This window comes from Podarcis melisellensis (genome assembly GCF_964234715.1).
Source record: "Podarcis melisellensis genome assembly, chromosome: 6".
Classification (NCBI taxonomy): Eukaryota; Metazoa; Chordata; class Lepidosauria; order Squamata; family Lacertidae; genus Podarcis; species Podarcis melisellensis.
Genome location: NC_138538.1, coordinates 42502432 through 42516677, shown reverse-complemented (window position 1 = coordinate 42516677; position 14246 = coordinate 42502432). Strand labels below are relative to the sequence as shown.

General features: G+C 41.7%; 1 protein-coding gene across 1 annotated transcript in view; it reads right to left on the bottom strand.

Moving 5' to 3' along the window:
* Positions 1-4843: 4843 nt before the first annotated feature.
* LOC309372180 (putative chitinase 10) overlaps positions 4844-14246 on the bottom strand; it is a 43342-nt gene continuing 33939 nt past the window's right edge. The window contains exons 12-21 of the mRNA XM_081915480.1: positions 13057-13086; positions 12739-12940; positions 12037-12093; positions 10568-10733; positions 9343-9467; positions 8033-8156; positions 7709-7894; positions 6998-7117; positions 5839-5980; positions 4844-5206 (exon numbers count right to left, since the gene is read on the bottom strand). Coding sequence (XP_081771606.1) covers positions 4938-5206; positions 5839-5980; positions 6998-7117; positions 7709-7894; positions 8033-8156; positions 9343-9467; positions 10568-10733; positions 12037-12093; positions 12739-12940; positions 13057-13086 — 1421 coding nt within the window. The 3' untranslated portion in view covers positions 4844-4937. The remainder of the gene's footprint in view (positions 5207-5838; positions 5981-6997; positions 7118-7708; positions 7895-8032; positions 8157-9342; positions 9468-10567; positions 10734-12036; positions 12094-12738; positions 12941-13056; positions 13087-14246) is intronic.

Below are 14246 nucleotides of genomic sequence, written 5' to 3'. Positions count from 1 at the left end.
GTGACCCTCCAAATAATGCTGGACTACAGCTCCTATAAGGGACATGGGTGGCGCTGTGGGTTAAACCACAGAGCCTAGGACTTGCCAATCAGAAGATCGGTGGTTCAAATCCCTGTGACGTGGTGAGCTCCCGTTGCTTGGTCCCTGCTCCTGCCAACCTAGCAGTTCGAAAGCACGTCAAAGTGCAAGTAGATACCTTCTGGTGGGAAGGTAAATGACGTTTCTGTGCACTGCTCTGGTTCGCCAGAAGTGGCTTAGTCATGCTGGCCACATGACCCAGAAGCTGTACGCTGGCTCCCTTGGCCAATAAAGCAAGATGAGCGCCGCAACCCCAGAGTTGGACACAACTGGACCTAATGGTCAGGGGTTCCTTTACCTTTACCTTTTTACAGCTCCTATCATCATCATCATTGAAGAAGAAGAGGAGGAGGAGTTTGGATTTGATTTCCCGCTTTATCACTACCTGAAGGAGTCTCAAAGTGGCTAACATTCTCCTTTCCCTTCCTCCCCCACAACAAACACTCTGGGAGGTGAGTGGGGCTGAGAGACTTTCAAAGTGTGAATGGCCCAAAGGTTACCCAGCAGCTGCATGTGGAGGAGTGGGGAATCAAACCCTGTTCACCAGATTATGAGTCTACCGCTCTTAACCACACTGATCATGCTTGCTGGAGTGCATGAGAGCAGAAGAGTCTGCTGGCTCAGGGCAAAGGTCCTTCTAATCCAGTATCCTGTTCTCACAGTGGCCAGTCAGATGTACATAAGCAGGACCTGAGTACAACAACACTCCACTTGAGATTCCCAGCAACTGGTATTCAGAGACATGTTGCCTCCAACAGTAGAGGTGGAATGTAATCCGTGTGGCTTGTACCCTCCATGAATTTATCTTACCCTCTTTTAAAGCCATTCACATTGGTGGCCATCACTGCTTCTTGTTGGAGCAAATTCTATAGTTTAATTACGTACTTTGTGAAGTGGTCCCTGTGGTTTTTTTTTCTTTCCTAAATCTTCCAACATTCACCTTCATTGAATGGCCCCAAGTTCTAATGTTCTGAGAGAGGGAGGAAGACTCTATTCACTTTCTCTACATGCATAATTTTATACACCTATATCATGTCACCACTTACATGACTTTTCTCTAAATTAATTAACTTGGTATTGACCTTTTTCATGGCTGCCACACACTAGGTAAACATCTTCATCAAGCTACCCACTATGATGCCAAGGTCTCCTTCCTCACCAGTCAACTCCAGTTCAGACCCCATGAGCATATATATGAAATTAAGATATTTTTTGTCACAGTGTGCATCATTTTACACTTATGTACTCTGTTTGGAGAGATCCTTTTGGAGCTCTTCACAATCTCTTTTTGCTTTAACTATGCTGAACAATTTGACATTAGCAATCTTGGCTTCCTTGCTGCTCACCTCTAACTCCAGATTATTTATGAACAAGTTAAGAAGCACAGATCCAAATACTGACCCTTGGAGGACGCCACTTTATTTATCTCTCCATTGTCCATTTCTTCCTACTCTCTCCTTCCTGTTTCTTAACCATTTACCAATCTAAAGAAGACCTCTTCTTTCATAACTCCTAAGCTTACTCAGAAGTGTTTGATGAAGCCTTTTATCAAAAGCATTTTTGGGGTGAGTTGGTGTCCAAGAACTTCTGAAGAGCACAGATTTCCTACCCCTGTCCTAAGTGAACCACTAACTTCTCCATTGTAATGATTGAGAAGCAGTCATTTTTTAAAAAGGAACATATTGTGTCAACAAGCATTGCATTACAGGATCTGCTGAGGAAGTCAGGAGTTCCTCTATTCTAGGGACTACAGAACTCAGTAAGCGTTACTTTCAGGTGACCTTTTTATTGACTTGTTCGCACAAAGTTTCTGAGGAGGTCATATGACATTTGTTCCTTGAACATTCATTCAGCTTTGTTGTGGAGGTTATTATATGATATCACGTTAATCAATAATTATAACCACACTTTCCAATAACTTCTCCTGCCACAAAAGTCCATTTTTTAAAAAGTAGGCTTGTTGTGCAAGAGCACCAAATACACTTTAATTGCGCTACTTGAATTTACCCAGTATGCAACTGAATCCCACCCACAAAATAGTGACAGTACGTAAGTGTCGTACCCGATGGATTTTCTACTTGGAATGCTATATCCCACTACAGTTTAGGCATGGCAAATTATTTCAGCTACTTGCGCAAAACAGCTGTATTTCAGGATCCATAACAGGAAAGAAAGAATTAACATAAAAGGTGAGGTTATGCAATGATCTAGCCATGCTGTGTGCCTGGTTTCACAGTGAAACTAACAACCAAGCATACCAATGAATTGAATGCTGGCTTGAGCTAACTGTTTTGCTTGTTTCCTGTTTTCCTTGTCAACATTTTGCAATTTGTAGATTATATGGTATAAAAAAAAATATTTTTGAGTTTCAAATTCAGATTGTTACTGAATAATTGCCTCAACACTCGAAATTCAAATGTTTCAGAGTTGTCAGCATGTCTTTTTCTTGATTTTGGTAGAATAATCTTCCTCATAATAATCTGTCAGTCTTCAAATACCATCTACCTTTACACAAATAATGTCTAATAGAGTCAAGTATCAGTTATCAAATACTATTCTGTTTATTTCATACAGCTGCCGTAGTGCCAGCCACTGGGTCAAGAGAGGGTGAGCAGGGCAGGATAAGATAGTGGGAAGATCCTTAAGAAGCAGGAGACATGCAGTTGAGGAGCACCAGTTGCTCCATCATGAATGTCTCAGGTTGGCTGTGGTCATGAGCTTTCTTTGCCCCAAAGCCTTGGTAATGAATGTGAAATGGCTAAACAGGGCCAGCCTGTGAATGTGTCTGTGGCTGGCATTGGTAGCCCATTAGGGAAAATAGCATGGGTGCATGTTCCCAACTGTGTTGGGCATAACACTGCCACACCCTTCTGTCTAATGTGTCCTCATTTGTGTGATCAAGCCCGTTGACAACGATGATGGCATTTTAACAACCAAAACCCCAATTTCTTTGAGGAAGAATGTATATAGTTGTAGGCAGTGCTTTCTCCCCTAAAAAAATGTTTAGGGGTTTTCTCATTTCCTACTCCCCTCAATATCTCTCTCTCTCTCTCTCAGATTCACAAAAGGTTTAGTGGTATGCGTACCCCCAGAAAAAAGCACTGGTTGTAGAGATGGGGGTGAAATTCTATTGTGCTTGCATTTAAAAATGAACCCAATGAATTCACACTTTCCAAAACAATATGAAAACTGAAAAACTGTCATCCTGCAAAATTCACACTTAGCTGAATTTTGTGCTGCAGTTATTCAACCAATGTTTCCAAGAGTGCACATACTAGGGGAACATGGGCATAAAAATTCATTTCTTAGTGAAAGTAACATACAAAAATGCATTATATTAAGAGAAAAGTCTTGCAAAAATGTGTGCATTAGTCAAAATTTACATGTTTATTAGGAGAAAGTGGAACAAAAATGCTGAAGGATTTTCTTGAGGATTTTTTTTTTAAACCGCAAATTTCTGCAGAAAAGTGGAAGACTAAATTGAAGATTGAGGAAAATGGGAAATGGAGAGATCCTTCCATTCCTAATGCTTGAAATGTTTCCATGTCGGACTTGGAAAGTTTTTGTAGATTTTTTCTTTCTTGTTGTTTCCCTGTGTGTTGGTGATGGCAACTGCGCTGAACTCCACTCATTGTCCCAAAGGAGGAAATACATTATCAACAAAAAGGACAGAAGATTACACAGATCTGCATAAAACTGGCAAATGTTGATTTGTGTGTATAGGTACATCTCAGTATAGTGCAGAAGAACATGACTAGGTGACCTGGGTCCCTGCTCAGTCCACTGTCCAGGTGCTGACTTCAAGGCCCCTGCTCTCCCTTCTTATTGTTCTTTGTCTTTAGACCAGACTTGGGTTGGAAGACCCTTCAGATGGATATCTTGAAACAGAGGCTTGTCCTCTCTCTGACAGCCCTTCAGATAAAAGTCTGCCCTCTGGAAAGCAGGACATATGGCCACACTAGGCCTGAATTCATTAAAGGTTGCTGCTAGTTGAGGTCTTTATATGTTGTAGTGGCAGTCAAGAAAAGCATTGAGGGTTGGGGGAAGTTAGAGGGAATAAACGATTTAATTGCATTTGGTCACCCGATTGCTACAATCCCAGAAATAGCATCCAAAGGGGTAGCTGTGTAAATACTATGCCTTTAAAGCACATTTGAATAACATTCTTTCCCTCAAAGGATTCTGGGCATTGTAGATTGTTAAGGGTTGCTGGGAGTTGTAGCTTTCTGAGGAGTTAACTGCACTCCCCATAATTCTTTAAGGAAAAGAATGTGCTTTGAAGATGTGGTACTGTATATACACAGCCTTCCTATGCCTGCTGTAACTAAATCAACAAAGAATGCTGTAGCACCTTTTATAGTTTGTGGAGTGTGTGAATAGAGGATTTTTCCTCACTGTAGGAAAATGGTGATCTTCAGACTTCAACAAGAGCACTATGCTGCTATACTTGTTTCCCTATATCTAACTAAATATTTACATGAGAGCTCCGTACATTGTCTCAGAATTGTAATCTTTGTTATGATTTTCTCTTGCAGCATGTTTTATATTCCTGTGTCGACAGTTTCCTTACATGTTTCATTGGACACTTTTAGGATGGTAAAAATGATCAGTATGCTTTCAAAGCAAATGAATAAATTAAATAAATCACACATTTGATCAAGTATGGGATTGTTGTTTTTTACAGCACTGCAAGAAAGTGTAATTGAAGTACTCGATTTAACTGGAAGAGATACTGAAATTGTGCAGAAGAAACCACAGACTATGATTTGAATGCAATGCATCTTTATTTATCATGCTGAATTCTTTCCTTGCTGTTGACTGCAGTGGAAGGTGTGTGTACTACTTTGTGGCTGCTCTCTTCATGCCCAGTTGCAGCAGGAGCAGCTGGCATCAAATACAAGGCCACTCTGGCAATATTGTTGGTAGGTCTTCCCATTCACACAATGGTAGAAGCTATTCTTGTCAGTGGGATCTGGGTAGAGGCCACTGGCTTTTCCGTTGCAGAAGTTGCCACCAGAGCTTCCACTTCCACTTCCACCAGAGCTTCCACCACCAGATGGGGCTGCTGTTGTAGCCTGGGCAGGCTGGTTAGCATTAGTGCCAAGGGTTGTTGCAGGCACCTTACAGTCTGAAAGGAAGATGAGAATGGCGTTAGAACTTTAGGAACACAGAAGGCTGCCTTAAACTGAGGCAGACTTTTGGGAATATCTTTCAATATTGCCTGCACTAGGAGTGAGGAACAAAAGTCTCATAAACACAAACCTCACTCAAGGAGAATTTACAATTTAACGGAGCGTGGCAAAAGAAGCCCTGGCCAGGCTAGACATGACATTAACCGCATCTTTGCAAAAATATAACCAGCAGAGAATGTATGCAGGATAATGACTGGGGCTGCAGCCCATGTAGAGGGGGAAATGTAACCTTCCCCTCCATTGTGAAAATTCAGCTAGTATTTGCATTGAGAGGAAGGCGTCCAAAGTAAGTAAGGACTTCAGAGGAAGGATTTTCCTAAGGACCATAGCAGAAAAGGAAAGGGTTAAATTCCACCTCCCATCTGCTGAAATCCAGATAATTATCATCACACCCAGTGGCTTTTTCAGTACTGGACCAGCCATACTGCCTCAAAAGAAATGAGCCAAAGAGGACAGAGATGAACACACAATAGGAGTCAGTAGCACTATTTCACATACAGACAAAATGAAGGTTTCTGGGCATGCCATGCACTTTGTTCTATCCTGCCAACAGGAGTATGCTACTCACTTGGTGTGGTGACTCCCAATCCAGATTTCAAGGCATTCATCAGGGGGTATTTGCCTTCCCCGCAGAATGTGCCAGTGAAGTCATCCAAGTCAATAGCCCAGACCATGGCTCCTCCAAAGTTGTTCTCCAACAGCCATTTAGCCTGTGAGTTAGATGGTTAAGCATTATGTAATAAATGAGAACCAGAGCTATCTTTCCCTTGAGTTGCTAAGATAGAGAGAGAGCATAAACGGCCTGATTCTACACTACAGAGTCGTGGTCTGTAACTTTTAAAGCTGCAGTTACAGGAAATAGGTTAAGGAATTACAGTACATAAATCCTAAACAGATAGTCTGAAATCCTAACCATATTTGGAGAAAAAAAGCCAGCTGAACTATAAGGAGTTTACTCTTTTTTTAAAAAAAACCCACACACAACAGACTTGGATTTGCACTGTTAGATGCATGAAACACAGTTAATCAAGTTATTTATTTATTTAGGGGGAAAATACTATATAATTGTTCCACTATCCCCAGTTTTCCTGGGTGTGTGTACTTGCGTGCAGTTTTCTTTTTACAGTGGTACCTTGGGTTACATATGCTTCAGGTTACATACGCTTAAGGTTACAGACTCTGCTAACCCAGAAATATTACCTCGGGTTAAGAACTTTGCTTCAGGATGAGAACAGAAATCGTGCAGCGGCGGCAAAGCAGCAGCAGCAGGAGGCCTCATTTGCTAAAGTGGTGCTTCAGGTTAAGAACAGTTTCAGGTTAAGAACATACCTCCAGAAAGAATTAAGTTCTTAACCCGAGGTACCACTGTATATGGTCATGGGAGACTTAAGATGTTGTGCAATATTTTCATATTCTTTACAAATATACAGGCAGAGCATAAATATACAGGTGGAACATAATGGATACTACTCGCCCATTAGGCTTCCAAAATGGAGGGTGGGTTGAGCTTGTTCCTCCTCAGCTCCCTAGAAATCCTTCTGCTCTGACCTTTCAGACTCAACACAGTCTAAACCTGCAGTTTCTTCAAAGACAGCTTGATGGCAACACGCTCCACAGGAATGGGGAAGGTGGGAGAAGAAAGGCAAGATGTCTTCTAGGAGGAGCCTCCGGCCATTTTAGAAGAGTGCTGAATAAGGGCAGAATATGGAGACAATAAACAGGCTTACCTTGATACCAAAACTCTTAGGGTTATCATAGCCAATCCACTGATTTCCTTTATAGGCGTAAGGGACTTCCTGGGGAGCATTCCACACAACAGTGGCACCCTCCTTCAAGAAGGTACAGACCTGTGGAGACAAATATCTTGGGTTAAGCCAATGAAAGTGTTTGATCTAGTTACCCAAAGCTAGCTAAACTATGTTGGGTTATTTACACCCATTTCCAGAAATCATATGTGTGTTTGTTAGCTGTGAGCAGGAGAGAAATGTGGAAATCATAGTTGGCCTTAGAATTTTATTAGGGAAACAAGGCAGATGCACAAAATTTCATTCCTTCCAACCACGTCAGCTCCAACAGTGCAAAGAGTGGCTTGCACATTGCCATAGTTTAAAGCAGGCTGATGGGTGTTTTAGTCAAAAACATCTGGAGGGCACCAGGATAGCAGATGCTGGCTTAAAAACAGCACACTTTCTGAATGCGAGAATTGGCCATTATGCTCCTTGGCACAGAAAGCAACAAATAAACACCCATTCAAAAACAGGAACACGAAACTATACAGAAATAAACTGGATAACTATATTGGCTCACAAGTGCAATATCCAGATGCAAAACTGCATCAGTAGTACATAAAAAGCTATAATTACAAAAATGAAAGTGCAGGACATCATGATAACTAACAAATGTTCAGGATCGCTGCAAGAACTATGCCAGAGTTTTACCTCAAAATAGGCCAGCGTCCCAGCTGCTTGGGTGTAGGCCCCACCTCTCCCTGGCCCAGAGGTTGGTGCATCCAGGCCATGGTTAGAAGGGTTGCTCAGGGTGAAGGTGCGAGCATAGGCTCCAAATCCCACCATCAGCTTCTCAGCTGGTGCACCATTCTTCTTCCAGTAGTTCATAGCATAGTCCTGGTGGAAAGAACATTGAGGAGGCAATCAGAAGGCAAATCATGGGACAATTCTGAACTACATATCCAGCAGCTGAATACTGTATGTAGAGTATGATTGATGGTAAAGGAAACCCTTCATTTCTGTTCAGTCACTCACCACATTGAAGTAAATATAGGAGCCTTGGTCTTCAGGGCCTGCATACAGAGGGCTGTTCTCACCAGTGAAACCTTCCCAGGATCCTCTGAGGTCATAAGTCATTACATTGATCAGATCCATGTACCTTGGAGGGACGTGAGGGAAGCAAATAGGCAAATATATCAGTCCAAAAAGGAAAACTTTGGACCCTTTCCTCATATGTGTTTACTTTGTTAAGTAAGTATTGCCACTTCTATCAGAAAAAATGGGAGAATCATGGCTGTTGCACATTTATATATATCAGTTTCAATGTATTCAACATTACAATTCATTTAAATTTAGGCAAATTTACAGCTGGCCATTTGGCATGCATTGATGCCAACCCCCCCCCCCCTGAAAATGTATCAGATTTCGTTTGGTTAGGATTCTAGCCAGGAGGCATTATTATATAATATCCTCAGCCATCTCTAGTAATTCTCAGGTCCCTATCTCGTTTGGTCTCATGATTGAAATTGTTGATAAGTAAGAAGGCAAAGTGTCTTGCTTCTGCAATAGAGTCTAATTGTTAATATTAATACAATGTAGATATTGCCAAGTTCCCAATAACTGAGCATGGGACAGCCTCTCAAGATTTGTGAGATTTGCACAGTATAGATGCAACACACACAAGATCCACACAGAGACTTTCATTAATCACTTCAGCATTACTGCTAATGTTTGTTTTTGTCACTGGTGAACACAGTAATATGCTCCAATGCACACATTAATAAGCTGTTATGTATCTACTTCAGACCATGCTAAAGGCTGTAAAGAATTCCATGCTGAAACATAATTTGGCCTGTGCATGTCCTCTAACACATAAGTCACATTCTTTCCTCTTTCCTGAACTGACAAGTATAGGCAAGATCACAGGCAGATACAGTAGATGGAGATAGGCAGGTACTCTCTGTTTAATCTCTGCTGCTCTTGTTATTTCAGATTTCACTGAAGTGCTGAGCCATAGACATAACCACTGCTTGCCTGATATGTGACCAGGAAACCAGCCATCATATTCTGGATTTTTTTATTAGTGTTTGGCAAAGTGAGGAGGCACCCACTCCAACCCAAGAAGCTCTCAGCTTTTATGATAGTGGGTAATCACTGCAGCAGAAGTCCTAAACTATGGTGCAATTGCCATAATGACCCCAATGCCAGTGTCTTTCCACTGTGTACACCTGTCTCCTCTTAGGAACATAGGAAACTGCCTTATACCAAATGAAACCATTGGGCCAGCTACCTCTGTATTGTCTATGCTAGCTCACAATGAGCCAGGCTATCCACATGCAACTTACTTAGACATCTCTGGGATCTGGTAAGCAGTCTCAATGGTGCCCACACCAGCAGACACAGCTGCAGAGATCAACAGTCTGGGCTTGTTGGTTTGAGAAGCCTCCTGTTCAAAAGCTTCATACATTTCCTGTTATTGGAAGAAGTGAATTGTCACAAGCTACTCCAGGTCTGGATCGAGGGTAGGGGCAAGGGGGGCAAGTGCCCCAGGAGGTAGGTTGGGATGGTGGAAAAACTACAGACTTGCTGTGCCTGCTCCTGTGTGTATGGATGTGTGGAATGGTGGTCAAGGGGGAAATAATTATTTATCCTCTTCAACCTCCCCCCTGCTGCTGGAGTAAGCACACTAGGAGGATTAAAGGGAGCAGCAGTGCAGACATTTGCTCCTAAGAGAAAATTTGTAACTCCAGCACTAAGCTACTCTTTTAAGAACACCCACCCACCCTTATCTGAGTTTTTAAAATCTTCATTGTCTGGTTGGTAGAGCAGGAGACTCTTAATTTCAGGGTCATGGTTTTAAAAAAATGTTTAACATGCTTGGCTTTGCGGACATAATGAAGTGATGTTCCAGAATGTAAGGCACAGGGTAACTAAGAAAATTGGGTTGTATTCAACGTAGCACTAAGTAACTCATTGCATAAGCAGAATACATATTGCATATGGTTTCCACTTGTTTGATGGAACTTTCTCCACTTTCTTCATGCCCCCCCCCCGCCAAAAAAATCTTTTCTGGGTCCCCCGTCTAACTTTCCTGAGTAGAGATGGGGGTGGTGTTGGGCATGCACAGAGGGTGGGGGGAGTGGGCAGAAGCAGAAGTCATTCCACTCATGCAGTTATTTAATCAAAAACTGTAATCACAGTCTCACTTCCCTCTATATCCACTTCTGAAGCTCTCTACCCACCATTTGCCTCAAACTATGAGCATCACAAACGCTGTTAATATTTCTGAGATGCAGATTATTGGAACATGAACAGGGTACTCAGCTACATTATATTTCCCATAATAAAGTTCACAACTCATTTTCCTGAAACACTTTTTTGATGTGTCTAGATCCAGCCCAGGAAAGAATGAGAAAAAAGGTATCCTACCTTAAAGACATGGAGGTGTTATTATATCTGTTTTAGTGATTGTGTTGCCTAGACAAATAGCACTGGCTAAAATTCCAGAACAAACCTTTCATTGCTATATTAGTCACCTAGATACAGAGAGAGCACATTGTCGAAGCCAACCTTGAGCAAGACTGTGAAAAGTTGTTGGGTATCAGCAGGGCTGCCTCTGTTGCCAGGGTACTCCCAGTCAATATCCAACCCATCAAAGCCATACTTGCGCAGGAAGGAGATGGCAGACTGAATGAAAGTCTGGCGGTTCTGAGCAGAGGAAACCATGTCAGAAAACCTGCAAAGAGGAAGGTCGGAATGATCAGTTCCACAAATCTGAAACCATAGAGCTTAATTAGATCTGCTGCTGATGGTCTGAGCTAGCTCTCACCAACCTAGTGCTCTCTAGATACTTTGATTATTGCAAACAGCATAGCCTTTTGAGATTGTTAAGCTTTGAATTCCACAGACTTCAGGAGGGATGGAGAACCTTCAGCCCTCCAGATGTTGCTAGTCTCCACCTCTGGTCACCCCTGACTATTGTCCATGCTGACTGTTGTTGATGGGAGTTTTGGAGTCCAACATAGCTGGAGGGTCATAGGTTTCCCTCCCTGAACTAGAGATTTTGATTTTCTGCTCCATAATGCTATCCCTGGTTTAAATAGGAAGGGAATATCTTCAGTCACTTAACCTTAAAATTCAAATATTTATTCTTTCCTGATAATATTCCTCACATCTCTTAAGGCATGTTAATTTCCCACATGCCTACAAAGGTGTTAAGTGTGATATTAACTGAGTTATCCAATTTTATCTCCTCAACAACCCTGCAAGATAGGTTAGGCTGGGTGACAGTGACTTGCCCAAGGCTACCCAGTGAATTCCATAGCTGAGCAAGGATTTGAACCCAAGTGTATCCAGTCCAAGTTCAATTGCATTGGCTGTGAACCGGAGTTCCCTCCCTTGTGAGGAACAGCTTACATTAATCTTCATTGTTTGGACTTGAAGATACTTTCCTGTTGTTTCTGGCAGTGTACCCAGCATATCCTGTGTATCCATGGATTTAATCCAGTATAGAAATGTGTGTATGTATCTTGTGAGATGAAAGTTGCCCCCTGCCCCTGGAAGTTGCTTTTTCTGACTACTTGGAAGCAGAAACATGGAATCTACTTCCAGATGCACACAAGGAGCTGGAAACAAAAAGAGAAATGCAGAGAACAGTCTCACAATACACAACTCTCACACACATCTACATATATGTGTCTAGATTTGTACATGTAAAAGTGGTCCTTGGCTTCTTTAATCTAGAACCATAGTGCACTAGTTAAGGAGCTGGAGGAAGGAAAAACAGTTCTCAGATGTGCTAATTTATGGGCTAGGGAAATATAACAGCTAATGTAGAACAAGGTTGGAGATGATGCTAAACAAATGTCCAGGTGGAACAGAGGACAGGGTGCCTGCACCAGTTGTGTAGAAGAGGAAATTTCAGCAGTTGTGGAGGTTCTCTCTTCTGTTCAGCTATGAAGGGCACAGAGGCTCTGTCCTCTTTTCCGCCTGATCATCCTAGTGCTAAATATGGGAGGGGATCTCCTAGAAGACCTTACTTTTGGGTACCAAAGTTCCAGCCTCCAACAGACAGCAAGGTTTTCAGGTCAGGATTGCTGTAAAGAAATTATTTGGAAGGTTATTAAAGAGACTCTGAACCATATGCAAACAGTTACAAGCGGGCTGTCTTTAAAAAGAAAGAATTGAAATATCCACACAAACTTTACAAGTAGGGATAGATCCAAAGAGAATTCCTGTACCCTTTAAGAATTGCATAGAAAGGGTGATTGTAAATATAAAAATGCAACAGATGGCGAGATCTAATTGGACATTTGCTTCTCATTCCTCTCTACACTCCCTGAGAATCTGGGGAGTTGCAAGAGTTTTGGAGCAAATTTAGGGGGGAGCCTGTCCAGGGCTACAAGAAACCAGAAAGCAAATTGTAAAAGTGTGCTTCTGTTGTGAAAGTGGGCAGAAAGTTGCCTGGAGAAAGGAGCAGACACACCCATTTATTACTTTCTTTTCCCTTCTGTATCATATATGTCTGATTTTTGCTAATATGAAAGTCAGGTACCGGTATATTATTGAAACGGAATAGGAAATGCAAAAATTAGGTGTAAGCCATAGGAAAACATGGAGCTAAAGTTACATGGAATTTCATGGGATTTAAACTTAATACTCAATCCCCATTTATCTCACTGGAAATTCTCTTGATTCTGCCCTTTGTGTTGAATGTTGTATGTCAAACTGCTGGATCTTACTAGGTTTTGAGTCCATTGATGCCACCGTAGAGAGCCACATCATTGTACTCGATGGTCTGGATCTGGTTGTTTGCCATGCCCGCAAAAGCATAGATGACATGAGTACATAGGCATGGGTCAAGATCTTCGGGCATATAACGTGCAATACCAGGTCTATACTGGCACCAGTTGGTGAAGTAGCAGACAATATTGGTAGATGCACCTGCAGTTTGAAAGGTTAAAGTCAACCAATGCATTCAAATTGCTTACTAGAGGAGAAGCTTCTTTTAGCTATTCCTTTTCATGGAATAAAATAAAGAGAAATTTGCTACAACTTACCCAGCTGCACATGCAGCAGGAGAGCCAGACCTATGAAAGAAAAGTTCCACTGTTAATCAAACACAAAAGCTAGTCATGTGTATTTCTTAGTTCACCCCAACTACAAGTCAGTGAACAGATCTACACTACAAACTTGCATTGTCTGCATCAGTGTCATGGCTTCCCCCAACAGAATCATGGGAAGTGTAGTTTGTTAAGGGTGCTGATCAATTGAGAATACTTTGTTATAGATCCCTAGGCTTTCTCACCCACGGTTCCTTTGAGAGACAGCATTACTCCTAAGCCTGTTTAAGTCAATGGTGTTCTCATCAGGTGGTTTTGTTGTAGATCTCTGAAGCTTTTGAAGCAAGCCATGGGCTTGTCCTGATATATTGCAAGCAATGGTTACTGGCTTGATGAGACAGACAATTCAGTTTGTTATATGTTGTGGTCCTGTCTTAGATGTATGATAAATAAATACTTAGATTCTGGGATCCTCTTCATAATGGCATAGATATAACGGGTGGAAATTCACATTTATGAGGAAAACATGGGGTTCCCCAAATCCTGTTTCCTAAATAAGGCAGCGGTGGGGAACAATTCCAGATGTTGCTGGACTGCAGCTCCCATCAGTCTCAGCCATCATTGCCAATGGTCAGGGATGATGGGAGTTGTACCCAGCAATCTGCCCCATCAGTCCACCTCTGTTTCCTTCAAGTGTCCACCCTCCACATTGACGTTATCTCAGCAAATGCAGGATTGGGAATATGTGGTTGTTGAGATACTGAGTAGCTTTATCCTGACTCATTTGTTGCTGTAAAAAGATATTGTGGATCACCTACCCAAGTTCCACACATTCAAAGAATTATTGAAACTTAAGCGACATCCTGAGAGATTTCCCTCAGTCTCTTAAAATTCTAGAGCAAGGAATTCCAAAACTTATTTTAATCTATGCCTGTTCTTACTGTTGGAAGCATTTCTTGTTATCCAGCCTAAAAACATCTGTTATAATTTGTTTTTATTCTTATGTTCTTAGTAAGAGGTCTATTTTTTCCTAAACCATCACAGTTTCTAGTCAATTTATAAACATTTTTTAGAACGGCCATCAAATTACTATAGCTAGGTAGTCTATAGATGTAGTAAGCTAGGTCAGACTAGAATAGTGTGTTGATGAAGGCAGAGAACAACAAAAAGAGATAGATTGACAGAGA